The 26,631-nt window shown below is 46.5% G+C and overlaps 1 protein-coding gene and 1 pseudogene across 2 annotated transcripts; both read right to left on the bottom strand.

Annotated features, from left to right (window-relative positions):
• Positions 1 to 6,219: 6,219 nt before the first annotated feature.
• LOC130551311 (extracellular calcium-sensing receptor-like) lies at positions 6,220 to 9,407 on the bottom strand. 2 transcript variants are annotated; one of them, XM_057328881.1, is made up of 4 exons: positions 8,100 to 9,407; positions 7,803 to 7,962; positions 7,542 to 7,665; positions 6,220 to 7,453 (listed from the first exon to the last, which is right to left on the bottom strand). In XM_057328881.1, the coding sequence occupies exons 1-4, from the start codon at positions 8,153 to 8,155 to the stop codon at positions 6,555 to 6,557; spliced, it is 1,239 nt and encodes a 412-aa protein (XP_057184864.1). In that variant the 5' UTR covers positions 8,156 to 9,407; the 3' UTR covers positions 6,220 to 6,554. The 2 variants fall into 2 exon arrangements, with proteins under 2 accessions (XP_057184864.1, XP_057184865.1); XM_057328882.1 differs by having other exon boundaries at positions 7,803 to 7,951.
• Positions 9,408 to 15,521: 6,114 nt separating this feature from the next.
• Positions 15,522 to 24,358, bottom strand: LOC130551312 (extracellular calcium-sensing receptor-like; annotated as a pseudogene).
• Positions 24,359 to 26,631: the final 2,273 nt, after the last annotated feature.

The following is a 26,631-nucleotide window of genomic DNA, read 5'->3' as shown; positions in this document are numbered from 1 at the left end:
TACAGTCCTGTAGCTGTTGTTTCAAAACATGATTAAAAATTCCTGGGGATAGAATAAATCCCTGAGGTAATCTGTTATAGGAATACTGGCGCCCCCTGTATGTAAAAGCCAAACATGCTTTGCACTCCTCTGCAATTGGAATACAAAAGAATGCATTTGCCAAATCAATGCATGTGAACCATTGATGTGCTGGTGTCAAGGTAGATAATGAAATATATGGGTTTGGCACAGTCATTGTGGGTGTTACCACAATGGAATTGATATTTCTTAGATCATGTACCAATCTGTACTTGTTAGTTCCTGGTTTTGGCACAGGAAAAATTGGTGTGTTCCAATCTGAAATATAGGGTGTTATAACTCCCCTTTCCAGTAGTCCAGCGACAGTGGTGGCTACACCTTGTTCTGCCTCTGGTTTGTTATGATACTGTGGGACCCAAATGGGTGAATTGGTTTTTATGCTGAAACTTACAGGTTTAATGTTACAAAATCCTACATCTGTTGGTCCCTGAGACCATAAATCATTTGGTAATGAATCTATCATGTTCTGTGCTTCCTCAGCATCAGTTCTTTCCCTGCCATGACATCTGGAAATCTGTTTGTGTGTTAAAATTCCTGTGTCTTCTGTTGGGTCCTGGACCCAATATGCTTTCTGTGTCTCAGAATAAAGGATACCCCTTCTCTCTGTGGGTTCCCAGTCTGTTGTTGCTAATAGTCTCTTAGTCATGTTGCCTAGCTCCCTAGCTTCATGATTTGGATGTAATGCCAAAGAAATGTGTGGTACAGCTGTGTCAGACATTTCATACCATTTTATTTGTTCCTCAGTTAAGTTGACAGGTGTGACTACTCCTTCTTTCCCTACCATGATGCCAGATCCCTGGATCACCCATTTGCTGTCTTCAATGTCCTGAAAAAGATCTTGATATTGTGTTGTGTCATTCCTATCATAAAATAAGGTACAGTGTAATGGGTCAATTGGTGGTAGGAAAATGTCTATGTTTGTGATCCATTGGCGATGTTCATTATACCTAGATACTACACTGTTTGGGGCTACACTGAGATCTAATTCAACCCAATAGATATCTGCATCTTCCAACTCACCACATGATGTCAGCATCCACTGACTGTCTGTTGTGTGACCTGAAAGTGAACAATTTGTTTGTGAACCGTCAGGAAACTTAACTATCACCCCTTCTGGTGAACATAGCATACTTGCTCCTAATTTGATCAATAAATCTCTTCCTAAAAGGGGAATGGGTGCATTACAGGAGTACAGGAATGAGTGTGTCAATATCTGTTTGTCAACTTGTACTTTTAACAATTTTGTCATAGGCCATTTTTCTACCTCACCAGAAAACCCCATTACTCCAACTGTGCGATTTGTCAGATCGCTATTGTCAATCGTGCCAGTCGTAACAGTTGAGTATGTAGCTCCAGTATCCACCAGAGCTTTTAGTGGTTGATTGTTGACCACTATGTCCATGAGAGGTTCAGCCATTCCTCTCATGGTGGTTTTCTGTGGGCCCCTTCAACATTCTTCCGCCCCACCCTCCGGGCCCCATGTTGGGTGCACAGGCGCCTGTAGGTTGGAAGGTGACGAGAAGTGTTGCCCTGGGTTGTTTAGGGTGGGTGGTCCCCTGCCACGACCACTGGTACCACCTCTTCGGGGACCCCATCCCCCCGCAGGTGGACCATTATACTGACCTTGAGTCTGTGACTCATTTTCTGGGCAATTTCTGAACCAATGTCCATTTCTGCCACACCCATAACACTGATTCCCGTTCTGCCCCCCTCTCCCTTGACCTCCCTGTCTTTGGCCATTTCCTCTCCAAGGGGATCCCTGCCTACGATTGTGGCCTTGGGCATAACGTTGGTTGTTAAATGGATGTTGGTATTTGGGTCCTCCAAAGGGAGAACCACTGTAAGGTGGGCCTTGGTATGGGTCTATGGGTTGGGGTGCATTAGTTGCTTGTTGTGACATTTGTTTGGTCTTTTTTGTTGTTCCCTCACTCTTAGCCTTCTCTAATTGTAATTTCAACAGTTGTGTTTTGACTTTTTCTAATTCTTCTTCTTCTTTGCTGACCCTCTCTACAGCCCTATCAGTGTGGTGTACTAAATGTCTTTCCCATACTTCATTAGTTGCAACTGGAATGTCTGGGTTGTTCTCCATGGATTGTTTAACTCCATTTGGAGCTCCTGTCATGACTGCTGTTCTGAATATGTCTCTTGTTACCGGATTAATTAGACTATTTTCTTCAACCATTTGTTCCCATTCAGCAGCACAACGAAAATAATAGGCTGCTCCAGTCTCACCTGGTTTGATACGGAATTTAATGTTTTGGTACACAGTTGGTGGTACAGGATATAAGCGCCTTAATGCTCCGCCCACACTGGTGCTTACCCTTGCAAATGGTGTTTCATTTGCGTCCAGTGTTGTGTGAGCCTCGAGTTCCAGATTCTGCATTTGCGAGGCTGTCAGTATCTGTCCCAACAGGCATCTCAAGTCACCCAAAGCCAAACAAGTTCCATGACATAGGATGGTTAATTTACTTAGCCATCTGCTGCCTCCAGAGGTGATGGGTGGCAACTTACTTGCTATCGCTGTCATATCACTGTGTGACCATGGTTGGTACTGCAAATTCCCTCCAGGTCTCTGCATCAACGGTGCCTGTATTTGAGGTACCTGCAATTGTGCATGTAGCAATGGATTCTTATCCAGATTTTGATTATCTGGGAACCCCATGCCGGTTTGGGCATGTGCTCTGGTTCTGCTACTGATTGGCCCTTCCATTGTCATATCACCTGTAATTCGGACCCTCATGGAATTCTCATGCTCTCCCATGTACTCTGGGTATGGGCTTGGTGGTGGAATACGCGGTCTGGGTGTATTCACTGGACTTGGCAGTACTGTAACAAAAGGTGATGATGGAATAGGTACATCTGTCAATGTAATCAATGGTGATGTGGTTGGTATTAGTACTGCTGGTGCTGTTCTCCTGCCTCTATGAACTTCTTTTAAAGCTATGTTCTGTTCAGTCACTAGTTCAATAGGTTGTAACGGTTCTCCTGAGATAGATAGTTCCCTTTGTCCCTGCTGTAACTGCTCCCTCAGTCTTTCTGCATTATATTTATCTTCCTTCACATCCTGCTTTAATTCTTTAACTTCCTGATGTAATCTCTTTACTGTGTATGTTATGGCACTTAAATCAACATCTACTTCTCCCCCAGCTATTTCTACTACCACTTGCTGATGAGAAGAATCATATGGAGGAGGACGGCTTAAGTCTGGATATAATGAGTTGGGACGGGTCTTCTCAGTAGGAGGAGCTGATGGTATAGCCTGAGTGCTTCCTGATTTCTCTTCCTTTCTCTCTTTGGCTGCTGAGCTGTTCACTTCCCCTATCTTCTCACTTCCTTGTCCTTTCTGTGTGCTGAGTGCTGTAGCCGTTAATGCCACTCTAGTCCATACCCTCAAGTTCTTTTTTTAAACTTTCTTCTTCACTGCTGTGTTTTCCTGCATTATACCACTTAACTTTGTCTTTGTCTTCAACATGTCTACGTAACTTATTATGGGCTTTCTTTTCCATTTCTCTAATTTTTTGTGCAAGAGGAGTCACAATTTTTTCCTCTCTGCCCCACCCTTGATCATCACACAACGCTATCCAACATTTATCAATCTCTTTCTGTCTTTTCTTTCCGTCTTCTGGCTCAGTCTGTGCTAATAACATATATTTAACCTTTTGCCATTGCACTAATACTGGTTGACACCCGTACCCATCACACTCTTTTTGAAATTCAGCCATTTTACACACAATTGTACTGTTCACAATCTTTTACAACCTTATGTATTCCAATTTATAGTATAAGGTGGTCTTTGTGACCAGTTTTCCAAATTAAGTCACTTAATTATTGACGCAACGTCTCAGTCTCTCAACAAGTCTCTGTGACGCAACGTCTTTTCTTCAATCGCCTTTATCAGTATTCACATTCAACTCTTAACATTTAACACACAACAAACAATTTTGGAATATTCCTTTACGAGTTCGCCGACTCGAGGGACTCTAACCCGACAGAATTTACGATATCTTTAAATCGAGGGCCTCCAACCCGTAGAATTTACGATTTATTTAAATCGAGGGCCTCCAACCCGTAGAATTTACGATTTATTTAAATCGAGGGCCTCCAACCCGTAGAATTTACGATTTATTTAAATCGAGGGCCTCCAACCCGTAGAATTTACGATTTATTTAAATCGAGGGCCTCCAACCCGTAGAATCCTCAAAGTCTTTTCACATCTGATTTGTTAAAACCTGTGTTTTACGTATTTACCAGTATCTTTTTCTTACAGGAATGTTCATCTGTTCAACACACAATTTGAGTATATTCAATAGCAGAATTGATAAACAGGCTTTGCTTACCTTTTGTTTTTTTAGGTCGACCTGTGTGTTGAACCAGACTCCGTTCTGTTCCCTCACTTGCAAATGTGCTATGTCTAGTTCAAAATCACGTCACGGGTCACCAATTGTTGGACTTTAAGGCAGTCCTGCATGTTCAAAATTTGAAGAGACGTTTCTCAAAATAATATAAGGTTTATTTATCAGATGTAAAAGTAACAAAGTCTTGGGGTGTCCAGACAGACCTCCCAAAAAGCCAACAACCAACAATATTTCTAACATCCATATTTATAAGTATGTGACGTCGTTCTTATCTTCGGGTGTTCTCCCTTTAGTGTGGGCCCGTTCTATTAGCCAATCTTTATACACCACGTCCTCCTGACTCCGTCTCTCCTTCACCAGTTTCTGTAAAACATGTTCTTACAACACTTCTCTTCGCTATGAAGGAAGTGCCCCCTCGAGACAGTTTCATATCGCAAGACAACATGTAAAAATACTTTCAGTAAAAAACACTCAATCATCTAATACTTTGATTATGCAGCGTTGCTTCTTAATCCTATGGTTCAATAAAACACATCAAAACTCATGATTATACTTAAAACATATGCAATGGATTAATTCATAACTCTGTGTGTGTGTTAGTTGGTTAGACTCGTCAAAACGAGCTGTGATGATTCTGCACGTACACACAGTAAGTTCCTCTCCTGCGGTTAAGCTAGTTTCCTGTTTTTCTGTTACAAACAGTCTAATGCTTGACAAAACTTTTCACTGAGCAACACAGCAAACACATTTAAACAAACACAATGCAATGATTATTAATGAAATTCACTTATTGATTATATAGTAATTACTTCATACTCATATTCTGAATAATATTTCCCACACCACCGTGCCCGACTCCTTCCGGAATCTTCTCTTCTCACCAGGTCCGCTACTGCAGCATCCACGAACTATACTACATCTTACCACCGCAGGCAGAAACGCCCGCGGTGGGGTAGTTATTCCTTGTTTTTGTTGTGCCGTAAATAAAGTCTGGTTTACCGCATCTGGGCCGTCTCTGTGCTTCATTCATGACAGAAACAAAGAGTCATAACTTCAATGGTCATTGTGCAATTTAGTTTGTTTGGTTTCTCGTGACTGAAGAGAGCTCCAAATGGGATCGCAATCTATCTGTAAACAAGATTCCCTGAGAAAGCCACACCTCTTAGAGGAGTGCAATTTATTTCCTAAAGTTAAAAAGCTCTAATACACTCTTTGTTAGGTTTGAAGGAATTAGACCCTTCTACCCATCGCATTATGACCTTTAAAATGATACCAAACATGATGATCAAGTCTTCACAACATGACAATAAATGATATACACAGTATGTGTAAGCACATTTCCATTACTCAGGGCCTGAAGAGATGAAGGGGAGATATGTGATTAGGAGAGGGGGTTCAGTACCTGGGTATCAGCAACCCCTAGGGACAGGGCAGGATACCATTCCTCAGGATCTAGCAAAGAATGTGGTTTTATTGTTTTGTGACCCAACACTACAAACCTTAGCACTTTTCCAGCTGCCTTACAAAACACTTTTCTCCATTCAGAAGTGTTTATGAAGTTATTGCAAAATAAGTTATTGTAAAGTTACATAATATACATAAAGGCTATTAAATTGCATTTCCACTTGTTTTTAAATGCAAAAAATCTATGTCATTTTTAATTAGGCAATAGACAACATAGGTCCAGAATATGGCAGTGATGGAGATGGTCAGTGAGAGTCCATTGTGTCCAGTCCTGACCCGTCCTACACTGCAGAGCCTGCCACAGCCTGTGAAGAGCAGAACTCATGGGTCAGACAACCCTAACAGATGTATTGCTATATGTAGCCACCATAATATACATGATAAGACCTGTATATTCATGCATTTACTGTACAGTCACTATAGTGTGTGTGATTTTGATATTTGTCAAGACCATAAAATTCTAACTTTTCCAGTCATGAACCTCAGACTGCCAAGCCAGAACCACACATACTACATTTGTGCTTGAAAGATTTATTAAGCCATACAAAAGAAAAAACGAAACATATTTTATTAATTTTATGTTGTTTACTTGTGTTGATGACAGAAATGTGCTTCATTTTATTTCAGCATTGTCAAATTGCATGTTCATGTTCATATTCATGTTTTTCCAATCATATTTTTCTTTGTATTTTGCTCAGGTCTTAACAAAATTATGTAACATTTGGGGGCAAATATACAAAATAACAAACCAAAACTCGAAGCTAACATAGCAAATACCTCCATGGCTACAGTAAATTTTCCAGGAGAACTGATGTAAGCTGGTATAAATGTGATCCACACAGCACAGAATATGAGCATACTGAATGTGATGAATTTAGCTTCATTGAAGTTATCAGGCAGCTTCCGGGCCAGAAAAGCTAAAACAAAACACAAGATTGATAACAGACCAATATAACCAAGAACAGCCCAGAAACCAACATCAGAACCTACATGACATTCCAGGATGATCTTTTCTCTGTAATAGTTCATGTTGTTATGTGGGAAAGGAGGAGATATTGTTAACCAAAGCACACAAATTATGACCTGTATTAAAGTTAGAGAAACAACACTGAGTCTCTGTTGTACAGGCCCAAACCATTTCATGACATTACTTCCTGGAAGTGTGGCCTTAAAGGCCATTAACACAACTATTGTTTTCCCCAGAACACAAGAGATACAGAGGACAAAAGTGATCCCAAACGCTGTGTGACGTAACACACAGGACCACTCAGTGGGGCGACCAATGAAAGTAAGTGAACAGAGAAAACACAGAGCCAATGAGAAGAGCAGCAGGAAGCTCAGCTCTGAGTTGTTGGCTCTCACGATAGGTGTTTCTTTTTTAAGATAAAACACAAAAGATACCATTTTACTTAATAATGCTCCAAAGACAGAACAAATAGAAAGCACAATCCCCATGATTTCTGTATAGGAAAGGAATTCAATGACTTTTAATACACATCTGTTTCTGTTTTCATTGGACCAATACTCCAAATCACAAGGAAAGCAGTCACTAGAATCTGTGAGGAAGGAATTGAAATGAGATTATTTGAATAAACAGCTGTCTCTGGCTACAATATTACTAGCATGTAGGCTACTAGGATTTACCTGTCTCATTACTGATTTCTCCATCTGCACATGGAATACAGTCATAACAGCAGACAGGTCTTCCTTTCTGTACAGCCTTCCTGGTGCCAGGAGGACAACTCTCACTGCACACAGACACAGGCACCTGTGAAAAGATACAGTATCAACAAATAAGGCCCATATTTGATTATTTTAATTGCATAGTCGGTTGCTTGGTTTATTTTCCCCCAGAATTTATGCCAACTCTGCTTAATATATTACATTGATTTAATTTTGACATACCTGTCTGCTGTTTTCAGCCCATACCATGATTTCTTGATCAACTTGAAGGAGTGTCTCTGAAGGCAGTGAGCTGTCATACACACCAACAAGTTTAAACTGCAGACTTCCATCTTCAGCAGGCTGCCAGTTCACCAGATCATATTTTGCCACTGGATCACCCCTCAAAAAAAAAATTTTTTCACCAGTTTTGACAGTGAAATTTACATCTCTTATATACTCCAACACCTGAGAATAAACACAAGCATAATTGGTTTCAGTTTGACTTTTCTAATTTAATTGTTTTTCCCTCTTAATCACCTTTTGTGGTGTGAGCAGATCTCCTTTGCTGATGTTGGTGGCAGATTTGACATCATTTATTAAATTATGTAGTGCATTTGCGATAGCATACACTGCCGTGTACACTTTATTTGCTATGCGCAGCTCTGATACATCAGTATATTCATTTTGTAGTTCTGTTAAGCGTTCTGAGCCAGTACAGACACGTGTCCCACTGCCGGTGTTTCTGAAAGAGCACTGAAAAACAGTTTCCCAAAATTCCAACAAAAGTTCACTTTTTGGTTCTTGATCAGGGTGCACAGTTACTAGAAACTCTCGTAGGCCATTGATTTTGGCATTCACTACAGCGAAGCCCACAGCTCCTGTGAGAAAACTGAATTCTTTTTTGTCGGCTATAACTTGAGAAGTGATCCAGGATTCACTGGCGACCCACTGCAGCCCAGTGATGTTCTCTTGTGCTATTAATTTCAGGAGGGGAATAAAATCTGCAGATGAGATAAAAGCCACCACCACCCTGGCTGTGGCTTTTTTAATAACTTCCAGTGTCTTTAGGAGCTGCTCTTATGGATCAGTTAAAGTTATGGCCTCTGAGTATTCAATACAAATCCCCTCTTGTTCTGCCATCTTTTCAAATGCTGCAATTCCATTGTTACCATAGTCATTGCGACTCCTCACCGTTCCAAGCCAAGTCCAGCCGAAGTGTTTGACAAGCTGAGCCAGAGCTTTGCTTTGGTAATAATCACTGGGTATTGTTCTGAAGAAGGATGAGAATCTTTTTATGTCACTCAGGCATGCACATGTGGCAAAATGACTGATCTGCAAAAAACGAGAAATAAGAGTTTTTACTCCACTATTTATCACTGCTATACAAATAATGTACATGACATAGTACTTTTCATATTTACAGTTGTAATGGAGTTACATTTTCATTGAAACAAGGTTCCTAAAGAGGATCAGGTTATCATGAATTAATTTAATGTGTGACAGAAAAAAAGAGTTCTTACAACAGGGATGCTGAATGGACCTACTAAAGAGGCCATACCAATAGTGGGAGAAGAGCTTGATGTTCCAACGATGGCATGAACAAATGGTGGTTTAGTACAGGACTCATCATGCAAAGTCTCTTCATAGCCATTCATTAAAGCCATGCTTGATAAGACAGTCTGAGATACAGAGCCACAGGCATCATATATTTTATAGCCCAAAGTGACACCAGGCAACAGTTGTGTGCTGTTGTTAATCTCATCTAGTGCAAAAATCAGAGTCTGAGCAAATTTAAACTCACGCAAGTTTAAGCTGTGAAAATAAAAATAGTCTTTTTACAGTTTAATTTGCAAAGAATTATCATATTTTACCAGAATAGTATTGTTATTGTATGTGTTTTAACAGAGTTTATAATAATATATTGTACTCAAAATGCTTTCAAAAATATTTTTTATACAGACCTGATGCATTTTGCTGGTTCTGGTTTGGAAGTGAAAGGATATATCTTTAACACAACACTTCGATGGAGTGAGAAAACTGCCCCAATGTTGATGTCTCTTTCATTAGAAAGTAATGGCAGAACTGGATGGCTCAGCATTCTGCAGACTTGAGCTGTGACACAAGCTCCATATAACAGCAGAAGCAGAAGTGACACTGTCCTCTTTGCCATTCCCATATGAAGGCAGAGTGGGAGAGTTTGTGTCAGAACAGGAAAAGGCTCTGCCTTTTATTATATTTTGAAAATCCATTTGGGATAAGCATCATGAGTGCTTCTTCACTTTTTGCAGATGTGTTGCATTATGCAAGAAACAGCAGTGCATTGAGAAGCGATACTTCCTAACCACTTTAACCACTTAACTTTCTAACCACTTCAAATCAAGTTTTGTTGTACCTCATTTCACTTCTGATAAATAGATTGCATATAATTTTTGTCTAAGCTTATAATTTTATATTAATATTACAAATAAAAATGTGTTCAAATAATAGATTTAAAATTATAATTATAAATTATAATAAAACTACTCAATTAAAGATCCATCTGTGTCTGGCAAGAGAACACAGAATGATGGACAGTGTCACAAACCGTATCCAACAGCAGGCTTTGGAAACATCTTCCTGGTTGGCTGTCTAAGTAGGTCAGTTGAGAGTACTTCTTTACGGTGGTGTTATTAAGAAACAATGCGTCTCATTCATGAAACACAAGCAGAACAAATACAGTATTTGTGTAAATCGTTCATGAAGTCATTCTAACGTTTTCGGATTCACGAAAATGTTCATATTTTCAACATGTTAGCTGGTACGAAAGAAATGTACACCTGCTCCATACCACGTGTAAATGGTGCGCAAAACCGCACGTAACGTTCAGTATTTGTCATGAAGTGCATGAAGCAGAACCCAGATGCAGACAGCTGTTTAGCAAAACTCATTTATTAAAACGGAATGAAAACAAGACTGAACATAAAAATCCCTCTAGGGGGGAAAACAAGACCAGAACATAACAGGATAAAATAAAAAACTAAACTTTTAACTAAAGAACTTACGGGACTAACAAGACGTGGCAGTGGAATAACAAACTGTCCAGCACAAGACAGAAAACACACAAGACTGAACAGAAAAATCGATGGCACGATCAATGTGCTTCCAAAACAAAACACAAGAAATGGGTCTGTCATGATCCCTTCGGCCAGAACAAGAGAAATAACTGCTAGGAAGGCGGGATCATGTCAGACCCATTTCTTGCCCGCTGGTTCATCGGCATCCAGCTCTGGACCATCCATGATAAGAAGCCGTACTGCTGAATGGACTGATGAAGCAACTGAAACACTGAAAGTAGGAGCCTTTGGAGATTGCCTAACAATTGATGTTAAAATAGCTGGTGTTAAGACGGACTGCTTACTTGACACAGGTTCAGAAGTCTCCACAATTACAGAGTCACACTTCAGAAGGTACTTCAGGGAGCAAGAACTGAAACTCATCTGCTAACTGGGTCAGACTAACAGCAGCAAATGGGCTTGACATTCCTAGGGTGTTTGCAAGCTGATGTGGAATGCATGGGGAAAGTTCTCTCAGGGAAGTGCAGACAGACACCAGCCCAGACGGCAAAGAGATGAGAGGGCTTTCCGGGATCATTGGAATGAATATCATCAGTGAGCTGAAGTCGTTGTTCATAACAGGAGAGGGTGTAAAGGAGATCAACAAGAATGGACAACAGCCAGAAGCAAAGATTAGGAGAGTGCTTGCCAGTGTTGAGAAAGCAGAACCTCTGAGTCCAGATGGCAGGATTGGGTTCGTCAAAGTTGGTGGAAAGCAGACCTTCACCATCCCTCCTCTGAGTGAAAGGGTATTTGAAGGCCGTTGTAGAGTACAGCCTAAAGTGAAGCGCCAAGTCTTGTTTGAGCCCAGGGTTGAAGCAAGTTTACCTAAGGGCCTACTAGTGGCCAACTTGTTAACGAGAACAGAGGGTGGTAAAGTTCCTATCCGTGTAATGAACTCAAGTGAGAGAGCCATCAGACTTACCCCAAGATGCAGAGTGGCAGTCGTGTCTAAACCATGAGAGGTGTTACCTAAAGAGATGCTGGAGTTTGAAGAGGAGGATAGAATGGTGCATGTCAAACAGGTGACGCACATCCAAGCTGATGAAGTCTTTGAAGAATTTCCAGTACCTTTCCAGGTAAACTACGAAGGGCTCACACCCACACAATGCGAGGAATTAAAGAGGTTCTTGACAAAATACAGAGATGTATTTTCAAAGAGTGACAATGATTACGGGTACACACAAGAAGTGACGCATGACATCCCCATTGGTGATGCTCCACCAATTAAACAGAGACACCGGCGAGTACCACCACAAGTGTTTCAGGAATTCAGAAAACATGTCCAAGATCTTGTGTGCCAAGGCATACTTAAGAAAAGTTCAAGTCCATGGGGGTCACCAGCGGTAATAGTCAAGATGAAAGATGGTAGTGTATTCTGTGTATTTCTGCTGTGACTACAGGAGATTAAACCTTGTCATGTGCAAAGATGCATACCCACTTCCAAGAGTAGAAGAATCACTGGACACCCTAGGTAATGCTCAACTCTTCTCCACCCTAGATCTGACAGCTGGCTATTTCCAGGTAGCTGTAAGTGAAAAATGATTGCAAGAAGACACCCGCCACTACCCCGTTTGGACTGAGGTGAGGTAGATCTGAGGTGAAATTTCTGGGTCATTTAATCTCCTCAGAAGGAATCAAGGTCGACGATGAAAAAGTGAGTGCTCTAGATACATGGCCTGTCCCCAAGAGTGTAAAAGAAGTGAGGAAGTTGATCGGATTCACAAGCTATTACAGGCGGTTCATCAAACAGCGAAGCCATTGCATGCACTTATGGGCAGCAAGAGAAAGGCCAGTGAACCCTTCATCTGGAGTAATGAGTGCCAAGCTGCAGTTATCAAGCTGAAACAATGTCTGATGTCCTTGCTTACCCGTAATTTTGGTTGGACCCTTCATTCTCACGACTGATGCCAGTCACCAGGGCCTTGGAGCAGAGTTAAATGGGTCATATGGTGCGAATATGTGTTTTTCTGTGTCTTTGGTGTATTATAAGTTGCCCATGCATGTAATAGACACGTAAAATTGCAAAAATTAAAGTGTCGGAACAAAAGATGCATTCTATCTAATAGCGAATGCTTACCCAGACCTGCCTGAAATGCCTTGTGTAACCACACCCCCATGAATGTACGTCATTTCGTGGTATGACTTGATTAAGACCGCCCAAATGTATACGCAAGTAAGGTGGGCGTACATGTAAATCTCATTGTATCATCGCCGCCGCAGCCATGTCGTTGAGACGCTGTGTGTTTCATTGCGAAAAGAAAGCCTCTTTGTTTGTCCTTCCAAAAGATGAGACAACTAAAAACGAATGGTTACATTTAATTTACAATACTGTTCCAGAACAGTACAATCCGAATATTCAAGTGTGTGCAGCGCATTTCACAGATGATTGCTTCATGAACCTGGGAGAGATCAACGCCGGCTGTGCACGAAAGCTTTGGTTAAAAAGTGGGACAATTTTATTACAGCTTCGCAAGGACAGTCTGGCGCTTCAGATTCGCATCCTGTAAGTATATTTTCATTGTAAAATTCGTTGTTACGGACTAACGCGAGTTGAGTTTGTCGTGTGTTTGTGATCTGCAAATTCAGACACACACGAAATGTGAAAAAAGACAACATACTGTAAGTCCTAAAAATCTGTAATTATGTTCCAACTAGAGGCAACAAATGTCGTGTTTATAATGGGCTTTATTGTCTTTGTTGAGTCGAGACGAGACATGGGGAAACACTGGTTGATCACTGACAGCAAATCTTTATAACGTTGTATAAAGTGTTGGTTACGGATGTAACCTCAGTTCCCTGATGGAGGGAACGAGACGTTGTGTCGAGCCGACAGATGGGGTTCGTCCTTGAGAACCAATCGCTTCCGACTTCTTAGAAAAGGCCAATGAAATTGGCGAATGAAATTTGCATGCCGGACCCTGCCCCTGTATATCCGGGAATAAAAGGGAGACGGCGTGCCTCATTCATTCACCTTTGTTCTGAGGAGCCTGAGACCTCTCACGACTGCTGCAGTGGGCAGCACGTGTTGTGGCAAGAAGGACACAATGTCTCGTTCCATCCATCAGGGAACTGAGGTTACATCCGTAACCAAGACGTTCCCTTTCTGTCGGTCTCTCGACGTTGTGTCGAGCCGACAGATGGGGTTCCTATGGAAAACGCCACAACACTGTGCCCTGTCACAATCTCTAGCGAAGTGACGGTGACTGGCCTGGGTGTGTCAGCCGTACGCTACCGCGAAATTGTAACCTACCAGTAGGTAGGTAGGGGGTCCCAGAGCTTTTCTTGAAAGGTGGGAAGGCCCCTGCCTTTGGCCTCACAGGCGGCGGCCTTGTTTCTCTAACAGCGAGAAGCCACCCTGTACCGTAAGGCCACTGGGTAAGCGCTACTTCCTCAAATGGGGGCTGCGCTACAGAGACCACTTCCTACCGCAGGGAGGAGTTTAGTGGAGATACCAACATGGTCTCACCGTTAGGGGAGAACTCATGGGAGGAAAGTGCGGACTGAAGGAGTCTGCCGGAAGGTCATGGGTTACCAAGGTGGGAACCAATCATGAGGATACATCAGACGGAACCGCCCTGCTGGGGGGTTACAACGTCCGGTAGCACTAGGTCCGGTTAGAGCTATGTTGTGGATAACTCAGTTGGTACCCTGCCTAAGGGGCAGGGCTGCTCTGCCCAGCCCGCACGCAGGAGGTGCTTGCTTAGTGATGGATGGAGTGCCTGTTCTTCGCCCAGTGGGGGAAGAAGGGAGGCTAATTTAGTACGCTGACCCACCTAGAAGAAAGGGGGGAAGGTACTGTCATAGGCGTACACCCTACCGGCCGCCGTTCTTGCCTGATGCCCTGCGAGACTCAAGCTGATACCGGTTTTACGCGGAGGCTGAAGGACCTTGCGATGGTGATGGGTGTAGCCCAACCCACAGCTCTGCAGATGTCTGCCAGAGAGGCGCCTCGAGCCAGTGCCCACGAGGAGGCTATACTCCGTGTGGAGAGAGCTCTCACCCAGTGGGCGCGGGCGATCTTAGGACAGGTACGCCGTAGTGACGGCGTCCATGATCCAGTGCGCCAATCTCTGTTTGAGACAGCCCTCCATGCTGATCTCCAAACAGACAAAGAGCTGCTCAGAGCTCCTGCGGCTCTGCGTGCGGTCCAAGCAGAGGCGCAATGTGCGTACTGGACACAACACGGATGGGGTAAGGTCTTCCTCCCCGGTGGGGAGCGCCTGTAAGTTCACCACCTGGTGTCTAGGGGGAGTGGTGGGAACTTTGGGCACGTAGCCGGGCCGGGGTCTCAGGATAGTGTGAGAATCACCAGGCCCGAGTTCTAGGCAATCTGTGGACACGGAGAATGCTTGTAGGTCCGCTACCCTCTTGAGCGCCATCCGGAGAGCCATCTTCATTGTGAGGTGAGAAAGAGCGGCATCTCCGAGGGGCTCCAGGACCGCATCAAGGTCACAAGAGGGTACGTCCCCCTTAGGAACCAAATAATCAGGTTGTGCTGTCCTAGAGACTTAGAGAGCGGCAATAGCGGCTACATGCACGTTCAGTGTGGAAGGGGAGAGATTACTCTCGAGTCTCTGGAAGGACAGCACGTTCCCGATCGAGCAACTCCGTGGGTCTTCTCTTCGAGAAGAGCACCAGGATGAGAAGAGGCACCACTTACAGGCGTATAGCCACCTAGTGGCCAGGGCCCTAGCCTGAGTAATGGTCTTAACCGCCGCAGGGGGTAGGCCACTCAGGATCACCTAGTCCCATCCAGGGGCCAGACATGGAGGTTCCAGAGGTCTGGCCTGGGATGCCATAACGTGCCCTTCCCCTGGGAAAGCAGGTCCTTCATCAGGGGAATCGGCCAAGGGGGAGCTGTCGTCAAGAGCATTAGCTCCGAGAACCACGTCCGGTTGGGCCAGTGTTGCGCAATGAGTAACACTTGATGCTCCTCTTCCCTGACCTTGCACAGAGTCTGTGCAATGAGGCTCACTGGGGGGGAAGGCGTACTTCCGCTTGTCCCGCAGCCAGCTGTGCACTAGGGCATCCGTGCCGAGGGGAGCCTCGGAGAGTGATACCAAACGCTGTGTGACGTAACATACAGGACCACTCAGTGAGGCGACCAATGAAAGTAAGTAAACAGAGAAAACACAGAGCCAATGAAAAGAGTAGCAGGAAGCTCAGCTCTGAGTTGTTGGCTCTCACGATAGGTGTTTCTTTATGAAGATAAAACACAAAAGATACCATTTTACTTAATAATGCTCCAAAGACAGAACAAATAGAAAGCACAATCCCCATGATTTCTGTATAGGAAAGGAATTCAGTGACTTTTAATACACATCTGTTTATGTTTTCATTGGACCAATACTCCAAATCACAAGGAAAGCAGTCACTGGAATCTGTGAGGAAGGAATTGAAAAAAGATTATTTGAATAAAAAGCACATCACAAGGTCTCTGTCTATTGTTAGGTATAGCTAACATGTACTAGTATTTACCTGTGCTGTTACTGATTTTGCCATCTGCACATGGAATACAGTCATAACAGCAGACAGGTCTTCCTTTCTGTACAGCCTTCCTAGTGCCTGGAGGACAACTCTCACTGCACACAGACACAGGCACCTTTGAAAAAATAAGTCAGTTGCTTGATTGCATATTTTTTCAGTGTTTTTTCTTTTATATATTTTAAGCCATATTGTCTTAAATCTGTTTATGGTTGACTTACCTGTCTGCTGTTTTCAGCCCATACCATGTTTTCTTGATCAACTTGAAGGAGTGTCTCTGAAGGCAGTGAGCTGTCATACACACCAACCAGTTTAAACTGCAGACTTCCATCTTCAGCAGGCTGCCAGTTCACCAGATCATATTTTGCCACTGGGTCACCACTCGCATCAAAAAAGATGTTCTCACCAGTTTTGACAGTGAAATTGACATCTCTAATATACTTCAACACCTGAGAATAAACACAAGTATAATTGGTTTCAGTCTGACTTTTCTAATCTAATTGTTTTTCCTCGTAATCACCTTTTGTGGTGTGAGCAGTTCCCTTTCTGTCGGTCTCTCGACGTTGTGTCGAACCGACAGATGGGGTTCGTCCCTGAGAACCAATAGTTTCCGACTGCTTAGAAAAGGCCAATGAAAATTGGCAAATGAAATTTGCATGCCGGACTCCGCCCCGGACATCCGGGTATAAAAGGGAGATGGCGTGCACCATTCATTCACCTTTTGTTCTTCGGAGCCTTCGGTTATGAAGATCTTCTCTTGCTGCTTAGCAAAGACTCTCTACATTGCCGGTTCTACGACGTGGTGCAGCGGACTGTCCCTTCCTGCAGCGACTTCCCCTGGGCGTCTCGGCGGTTCCAGAGGTGTTCGAGAGGTGTCGGTGAGGCACCGTCTGCATTCACAAAAAGAGTTAAATTCTCCAGTGTGGCATGTCCCGCTGTTCTCTTGGGTGCAACACATTCATCGAGGAGGGGGACGGACACGATATCTGCTTCCAGTACGCTGGGGCAGATATTGTGGATACGTCCTGCCCGCACTGCGGGCGGCTGACGATTCAGACGTTGCGTCACGGGTGGCTGTGTTCCCACGGGACTCAGCCACCACCTTGTCTGCTTCCCGTTCCATGATGGCAGGACTACGGCCCTGCCGCCCGCTACGGCGAGCAGCGAGGGTGATATGAGGATTACTGTGAGCGCTAATCCATCAGCCACTGGCTCGCGGACCGTTCGCACCTCGCTTTGCTCGTCTGACCGTTCCCCATAAGACGGTCCGCCGTCTTATTCCTCAATTACGTATCGGATACAGTACGTTATGATGAGGTGTCTGTTGCAGCATCGGAGGGTGACTTACTGGCATCAGACTCCGACGATTCCTTGAAGCTCCCTCCCTCGGGGGGTCGAGATCAGGAAGAAGCGGATGTCGAAATGTCAGCCATGCTTTCCCGGGCCGCCGGCTTTGGGTTGCGGTGCACCGCACTGCCTCTCCCAACGCTCGCGGCTGGATACACGGTACTTCGGGCTTGAGAGCGGCTCCAAGCCGCACTCGCCCTCAGTGCCGTGTTCCCCCGGAAGTGCATGAGGAACCTAGTACGACCTGGAACGCCCCCTTCGGCGCGTACACGTCAACTAGTTCCATCACCCTTTCTTCCCTCGATGGTGGGGCAGCTAGAGGATACGTCGATGTCCCCCGGGGCTCGACCTAAACTCCCGTCCAAAGCACGTAGGCTTTTCGGCATCTGAGGTGTCGAGAGCTTACTCTGCTGCGGGCCAAGCTGTCCCCTCTCTCCATGCTATGGCCTTCCTGCAGGCCAATGCGCGGAGAGAGCTCCACGAGGGTAAGACCGACCCAGCGCTTATGCAGGAACTCCGCGGCTTCACCGACCTCGCTCTCGGGCGAACAAGGTGATCGCGCGGGCCCTGGGTCGGGCGATGTCCACACTTATGGTCCAGGAGAGACACCTCTGGCTGAACCTTGCACAGGTGAGTAACTCTGAGAAAGTCCGCTTTCTCGATGCACCCATCTCGCAAGGGGGGGCTGTTTGGTGATACTGTCGGGTTCGACAGTTAGGGAGCAGATAGAGGATATCACGTATGTCCTCCCCAGCCGCGACTCGACCGCCCTCTGGCCGCCGAGATCCCGTGCACCGTCTGCTTCCCAGCAGCCCTGGTCCTCTTCGAGACATCGAAGAGGAGACCACCACCCCATCAGCAGCCGCGGCGAAAGCCAATGCGGCCCTCATGGGAAGACCCCAGGGAGTTCGAGAATACCTTTCTAAAGTTTTTCTCCCTCTCTGGGCGTTTATATCAGCCGCTCTCACCCTCTACACGACGGTGTTCGGCAACTCGACGTTGCGTCACGGTGAGACCCAATGTCGAGGATAATCAGCAGCCTAAGCACTCTCAATCGACGGTGCTTTGTGCCACATATCGTCTGGGTATTATCACAGTCGCTCTCACCCTCTACACGAAGGTGTTCGGCAACTCGACATTGCGGCAAGACCCAATGTCGAGGATAATGAGCAGCCTAAGCACTCTCAATCGACGGTGCTTTGTGCCACATAACGTCTGGGTATTATCACAGCCGCTCTCACCCTCTGCACGACGGTGTTCGGCAACTCGACATTGCGGCGAGACCCAATGTCGAGGATAATCATCAGGCCAAGCACTCTCATTCGATGGTGCTTTGTGCTACATCTTCGCCAGACAGGTAAAACTGCAGAGCCGATCTCCTCCCCGGGGGTCCCCCCCCACGGCGAGGGATCCGTACTGCCAGCCATCGAACCACCCCCGGGAGGTCGATGAAGCAGAGCGTACCCCTAGCCTCCCTGTCGGTCCCTAGGAGCCTGTCAAGAGCTTCCCAAACCGTCACGGTGACTACGGAATACGGTCCGTCTCGGCTACGCGATCCACTCCCTGGACGCCTGCCCAAGTTTCGGGGCATCCTCTTAACCTCAGCAGAGGCAAGGATGCCCCGTTGTACGGGCCGAGGTCGCCACCCCTCTGGTGAGGAAGCGATCGTGCTCGTCCCTCTAGCCGAGATGTTCAATGGGTTTTACAGCCCGTACTTCATCGTCCCCAAAAGAGCGTGGGTCGCTAGATCTGCGTACCCTGAACAGGCACCTACTCAAGCTGCCGTTCAGGATGCTTACGCAGAAGCGTGTCCTGGCATCTGTCAGATGTCAAGATGGATTCATGACAATCGACCTGAAGGATGCTTAAACTCATGTCTCTTCTCCCTCGTCATCGCCCGTTCCTACGGTTCGCTTTCGAGGGTCGGCATATTAGTACAGAGTCCTCCCCTTCGGTCTGTCCCTGTCCCCACGGTCTTTACGAAGATCGTGGAAGCCGCCCTCACTCCCCTCAGGGAGAGAGGTGTGCGGGTACTAAACTATCTCGACGACTGGCTCATTTGACACACTCGTGAGATCTGTTATGTACACACAGGGACCTAGTGCTCCAGCACCTAGATCGATTGGGACCACAGGTCAACCGAAAGGGAGCAAGCTCTCCTCTGTGCAGAGCATACTCTTTTTTGGTATGGAACTCAACTCTGTCTCCATTACAGCGCGGTTGCGCTCAGTCAGTGTTGTACTGCCTGGAATTTTTCAAGCAGTCAGCGGGAGGAGGCTCCTGGGTACATGGAATCCTCGACGGTGGTGATACCCCTCAGGTTGATGCACATGAGACCGCTCCAACACAGGCTACAGAGTCGAGTTCCCTGGAGAGCGTGGCACACCAGCAGCAGGCGGATGGTGATTACGCTTTTCTGCCGACGCACCCTAACCCCTTGGTCTCAATGACCTTTTTTACGGACGGGGGTCCCTCTCGGGCAGGCGAGACGCGTCAGGGTCGACAGACGCCTCCCTGCAAGGTTGGGGTGCCGTGTGCAACGGGCACGCAGTGTCAGGGCGATGGACGAGCCCCCGCCTGCGCAGGCATTCAATTGCCTAGAGTTGTTGGATGTGCTACCCGCACTGAAGGGGTTACGACCTCCTGTGCAGAACGAGCACGTGCTGGTCCGGTCGGACTGCACAACTGCCGTAGCGTGTTTAACCGCCAGGGTGGCGTTCGCTTATGGCAGCTAACACGACTCGCCCGACGCCTCCTCCTGTGGAGTCCGCAGGGCCACACATATCCCAGGTGACCTGAACCAGACAGCCGATGTGCTCTCTCGTCAGTTACGCCTCGCGGAGAGTGGCGACTCCACCCCCGCGTAGCCAGCTCATTTGGGACAGTCAGGGCGGGCTCAGGTAGTCCCCTTCGCCTCCCTGGACACCACCCATTGCCGCTAAGGTACTCCCTGCCTCGGCACGGAGGCTCTAGCGCACAGCTGGCCGTGGGATAAGCGGAAGTACGTCTTCCCCCAGTGAGCCTCACTGCACAGACCCTGTGCAAGGTCAGGGAAGAGGAGCATCAAGTGTGCTAGTTGCGCCATACTGGCCCAACCGGACTTGGTTCTCGGAGCTAATGCTCTTGACGACAGCTCCCCCCTGGCCGATTCCCCTGACAAAGGACCTGCTTTCCCAGGGGAAGGGCACGTTATGGCATCACGGGCTAGACCTCTGGAACCTCCATGTCTGGCCCCTGGACGGAGCGAGAAGATTCTGAGTGGCCTAACCCCTGCGGCGGTTTAGACCACTACTCAGGCTAGGGCCCTGGCCACTAGGTGACGATACGCCTAGTGGTGCCTCTTCTCATCCTGGTGCTCTTCTCGAGAGAAGACCCGCGGAGTTGCTTGATCAGGTGGTTGCGGTCCTTCCAGAGACTCGAGAATAATCTCTCCCCTTCCACACTGAACGTGTATGTAGCCGCTGTTGCCGCTCATCACGACCCAGTTGCTGGTAGTCTCTAGGACAGCACAACCTGATCATTTGGTTCCTAGGGGTGCGGGACATCACCCGCGCTCCGTACCCTCTTACGACCTTGATGCGGTCCTGGAGCCCCTCGGAGATGCCGCTCTTTCTCACTTCACGATGAAGACGGCTCTCGGGAGGACGCTCAAGAGGGTAGCGGACCTACAAGCATTCTCCGTGTCCACAGATTGCCTAGAACTCGGGCCCGGTTATTCTCACGCTATCCTGAGATCCCGGCCCGGCTACGTGCCCAAAGTTCCCACCACTCCCCCGAGACACCAGGTGGTGAACTTACAGGCGGTCCCCACCGGGGAGGAAGACCCAACCTCATCCGTGTTGTGTCCAGTATGCGCATTGCGCCTCTGCTTGAACCGCACGCAGAGCCACAGTATCTCTGAGCAGCTCTTTGTCTGTTTTGGAGATCAGCAGGGAGGGCTGTCTCAAACAGAGATTGACGCACTGGATCATGGGCGTCGTCGATGGCCTCCTCGTGGGCACTGGCTCGAGGCGCCTCTCTGGCAGACATTTGCAGAGCTGCGGGTTGGGCTACTCCCATCACCTTCGCGAGGTCCTACTGCCTCCGCGTAAAACCAGTCAGCTCGAGTCTTGCGGGCATCAGGCAAGACCGGCAACTGGTAGGGTGTACGCCTGTTCGGTTTTTTCCCCCTCTCTCGAGTGGGTCAGTATACCGATTCAGCCTCCATTCTTTCCCCACTGGGCGAAGAACAGGCACTCCTTCCATCACTAAGCAAGCACCCCCTGGGGCGGGCTGGGCAGAGCAGCCCTGCCCCATAGGCCGGGTTCACCTGAGTTATTCGCTGCATAGCTCTAACCGGACCTAGTGCTACCAGACGTTGCAACTCCCCAGCAGGGCGGTTCCGTCTGATGTATCCTCATGCTGGTTCCCACCTTGGTAACCCATGACCTCCCAGGGTGGACCTCCACCTCGCGGTGTTTCTTCAGCCGCACTTTCTTCCCATGAGTTCTTCCCTATCGGTGAGACCATGTTGGTATCTCCACTATTCTCCTCCCTGCGGTAGGAAGCGGTCTCTGTAGCGCATCCCCCACTTGAGGAAGTAGCGCTTACCCAGTGCCTTACGGTTCCGGGCGGCTTCTCGCTGTTAGAGAAACAAGGCCGCCGCCTGTGAGGCCGAAGGTAGGGGCCTTCCCATCTTTCAAGAAAGCTCTGGAACCCCCTACCTACCAACTGGTAGGTTACAATTTCGCGGTAGCGTTGACGGCTGACACGCCCAGGCCTGTCACCGTCGCTTCGTTGAGATTGTGACAGGGCACCGTGTTATGGCGTTTTCCATTGGAACCCCATCTGTCGGTTCGACACAACGTCGAGAGACCGACAGAAAGGGAACATCTCGGTTACGTTGTAACCTCGGTTCCCTGATGGAGGGAACGAGACGTTGTGTCCTCTTGCCACAACACGTGCTGTCCTCTGCAGCAGTCGTGAGAGGTCTCAGGCTCCTCAGAACTAAGGTGAATGAATGGTGCATTTTTCAAATTTGGTGCAAATTTGCATGATGCAAATTTCATTTGCCAATTTTCATTGGCCTTTTCTAAGCAGTCGGAAACGATTGGTTCTCAGGGACGAACCCCATCTGTCGGTTCGACACAACGTCTCGTTCCCTCCATCAGGGAACCGAGGTTACAACGTAACCGAGACGATCTCCTTTGCTGATGTTGGTGGCAGATTTGACATCATTTATTAAATTATGTAGTGCATGTGCGATAGCATACACTGATGTGTACACTTTATTTGCTATGCGCAGCTCTGATACATCAGTATATTCATTTTGTAGTTCTGTTAAGCGTTCTGAGCCCGTACAGACACGTTTCCCACTGCCGGTGTTTCTGAAAGTGCACTGAAAAGCAGTTTCCCAGAATTCCTTCAAAAGTTCATTTTTTGGTTCTTGATCAGGGTGCACAGTCACTAGAAACTCTTGACGGCCGTCATGCTTGGCATTAGCTACAGCAAAGCCCACAGATCCTGTGAGGAAACTATATTCCTTTGTTTCTGCTATAATTTGAGAAGTGATCCAGGATTCACTGCCGACCCACTGCAGCCCAGTGATGTTCTGTTGTGCCATTAATTTCAGGAGGGGAACAAAATCACTGAGTGATATAAAAGCCACCACCACCCTGGCTGTGGCCTTTTTTTATCACTTCCAGTGTCTTTAGGAGCTGCTCTTGTGGATCAGTTCTGATTATGGCCTCTGAGTATTCAATACAAATTCGCTCTTGTTGTGCCATGTTTTCAAAAGCTGCAATTCCATTGTTACCATAGTCATTGCGACTCCTCACCGTTCCAAGCCAAGTCCAGCCGAAGTGTTTGACAAGCTGAGCCAGCGCTTTGCTTTTGTAATAATCACTGGGTATTGTTCTGAAGAAGGATGTGAATCTTTTTTTGTCACTCAGGCATGCACATGTGGCAAAATGACTGATCTGCAAAAAACGAGAAATAAGAGTTTTTACTCCACTATTTATCACTGCTATACAAATAATGTACATGACATAGTACTTTTCATATTTACAGTTGTAATGGAGTTACATTTTCATTGAAACATGGTTCCTAAAGAGGATCAGGTTATCATGAATAAATTTAATGTGTGGCAGAAAAAAAGAGTTCTTACAACAGGGATGCTGAATGGGCCTACTAAAGAGGCCATACCAATAGTGGGAGAAGAGCTTGATTCTCCTTCAATGGCATGAACAAATGGTGGTTTAGTACAGGACTCATCATGCAAAGTCTCTTCATAGCCATTCATTAAAGCCATGCTTGATAAGGCAGTCTGAGACACAGAGCCACAGGCTTCATATATTTTATAGCCCAAAGTGAAACCAGGCAATAGTTGTTTGCTGTTGTTAATCTCCTCAAGAGCAAAAATCAACATCTGAGCAAATTTAAACTCACGCAAGTTTAAGCTGTAAAAATAATCATCATTAGACAAAGAATCGTTAAAATAGTATTTTGATAGAATTTATTTTACAGTATAGTATTTATAATGCGTGATGTCAAAAAGTGTTTTTTCATAGAGACCTGATGCATTTTGTTGGTTCTGGTTTGGCAGTGAATGGATGTATCTGTAGGACAGCTGTTGTATGGATTGTAAAAATTGCCCCAATGTTGATGTCTCTTTCAGCAGAAAGTAGTGGGGGTGATGGGTCGCTCACCAGTCTACAGACTTCAGCTACCACTAGGACACAAGCACTATAGAGCAGCAGAAGTGACACTGCCCTCTTTGCCATTCCTATATGAAGGCAGAGCCTGAGGCTTTGTGTAGGAAAAGGAAAAGGCTCTGCCTTATCACATTTTAAAAATCCACTTGGGATCAGCAACATGAGCACTTCACTTTTTTCACTTATGTCGCAATGTGAATCATGATGAACTCATGATGCAAGAAACCGTAGTGCATTGAGTAATGCCACTTTTTACATTGTTTCTGATGTCTGTTTATAAAATGTAGATCATTTTGAAATCAAGATAACCTGAGATCAAGTTAGGTGGCTATAACAATATTTATTATAATTAGGGATTAATAACTTATTTGAATCTATAATGTGCAGATCAGAGCATTTGTCTTGCTTAAAAAACAATCCTAAGATCTACATTAAATTGATAGCATTTAAATTGACAATTTTATACAAGATAAAACTAGGAAACAAAAAATGTATAGAATTGAGTTGTAAACATAAACCACGTTTAAGATGTCCTATCTGAAGAACAACTTGCACTTGAAACAGAACCACTAGCATACGAGATGAGAGTTCAGAAATGGTTTTATTTGCACACAATGTTAGCACAGGTGAGTAAAGACATAGATGTAAACAGATGATAGAAGCATATGGTTGTTACCGTCTTTAGTTCCAGGAGATCATGGATGGCTGGCAGGTGAATCTGGGAGTGTGCAGGTGAGTGGGAACCGTGGAGAACTTGGAAGGCTTGCAGACACGTAGAATACTTGGAATCACTCTCTCTGAATTCTTGGAAACACGTGGAAGACTATGAATCACTCTGAAGACTTGGAATCATTTAGAAGACTTGGAAACACGTAGAAAACTGGTAGGTAACCGGTGGAGAGTCTGTATTCAATTTTGAGACCAGACGCTGACTGTGTGAGTCCTTTATGGTGAGGCTGATGAGGTTGATGATTGAGTGCAGGTGATCAAAACTCTGGGGAGCGTGAGCGGCGTGTGGGAGTGGTGAGAGAGCCTGGTGTCTCTGTGACAGTACCCCCCTCCACGGTCCACTCCTTAGGACTGCAACCTCTGTCGCAACGGTGGTTTACCCCTGCCTCGTGGGGCTGTTCGACTGGGCTGGTCCCGGTGAAAGGTGGTGAGGAGCTCTGGGTCAAGGATGTCATCCCAGTGCACCCAGGAGCATTCCTCCGGGCCATATCCTTCCCAGTCTTCCACATCCAAGGAAGGAAGAGGGGGCTCATCCACGGACCAGGCTATGTGGAAAGACATGATGCAGGTGAATGATAAGGCTTGAGGAGTGATACGTGGAATGCTGGAATGTGATAGCTGGGGGTAATCTAAGAAGGTATGTGACCGGATTTATTTGCTTGACTATGGAAAAGTGGCAAACAAATCTGGGACTTAGCTTTTTAGATGGCAGTCTCATCCTGATGTCCCTCGTAGAGAGCCACACCTTTTGGCCTGGCTGGTACGTCTGCTTTGATCTTGTGGCGGCGGATGGCTCTCTGGAGGTGTTGATGAGCTGCGTCCCTGACCCTCTCGCTCTCCTGGAACCAGAGGTTGATTGCAGGTATCTCAGAGTGGTACACATTGGAACGGAGTGAGTCCTATGGCAGGTTGACGGAGGGAATTCTTGGCGTACTCTGCCCAACTTCTCTAGCGAAGCGACGGTGACTGGCCTGGGCATGTCAGACGTGAGTGCTAGTGCGACATTGTAACCTTCCAGTGGATAGATAGGGGGTCCCAGAGCTTTTGGAAAAGGTGGGAAGCCCCTGCCTTCGGTAGGCTTTGGTACCGTAAGGGCCACTGGGTAAGCGCTATTTCCTCAATGAGGGGACGCGCTACAGAGACCACTTCCTACCGTAGGGAGGTGTTTAGTGGAGACAGCAACATGGTCTCGCCAGTAGGGGAGAACTCATGGGAGGAATGTGCGGACTGAAGGAGTTAACCGCAAGGAGCAGGTCCACCTAGGGAAGGTCATGGGTTACCAAGGTGGGAACCAATCATGAGGATACATCAGATGGAACCCTGCTGGGGGGTTAGTACGTCTGGAGCACTAGGTCTGGTTAGAGCTATGTGCTAGATAACTCAGCTGGTACCCGGCCTAAAGGGGCAGGGCTGCTCTGCCCAGCCCGCCCGCCCACAGGAGGTGCTTAGTGATGGATGGAATGCCTGTTCTTCACCCGGTGGGGGAAGAAGGGAGGCGAAAATATCATGCTGACCCACCTAGGAGGAGGGAAGGTGCTTTCGCAGGCATACGCCGGTCTTACCTGTTGCCATGCAAGACTCGAGCTGACACCGGTTTTAAGCGGAGTCTATAGAACCTTGCAGTCTGCAGATGTCTGCCAGAGAGGTGCCCTGAGCCAGTGCCCGAGAGGATGCTATACTCCGGGTGGAGTGAGCTCTCACTGCCAGTGGGCATGAGTGATT

This window comes from Triplophysa rosa, unplaced genomic scaffold (genome assembly GCF_024868665.1).
Source record: "Triplophysa rosa unplaced genomic scaffold, Trosa_1v2 scaffold8_ERROPOS2389207, whole genome shotgun sequence".
Lineage (NCBI taxonomy): Eukaryota > Metazoa > Chordata > Actinopteri > Cypriniformes > Nemacheilidae > Triplophysa > Triplophysa rosa.
This window is presented reverse-complemented; position numbering and strand designations above follow the sequence as displayed.

Coding starts and splice junctions, on each gene's coding strand:
- LOC130551311 (XM_057328881.1), bottom strand. CDS start 8,155: ATGATGTCAAATCTGCCACCAACATCAGCAAAGGAGATCTGCTCACAC. Junction 7,963..8,099: donor ATCTGCTCACACCACAAAAG/GTGATTAAGAGG, acceptor TTTTTTTTTGAG/GGGTGATCCAGTGGCAAAAT. Junction 7,666..7,802: donor GGGCTGAAAACAGCAGACAG/GTATGTCAAAAT, acceptor ATCTTTTCACAG/GTGCCTGTGTCTGTGTGCAG.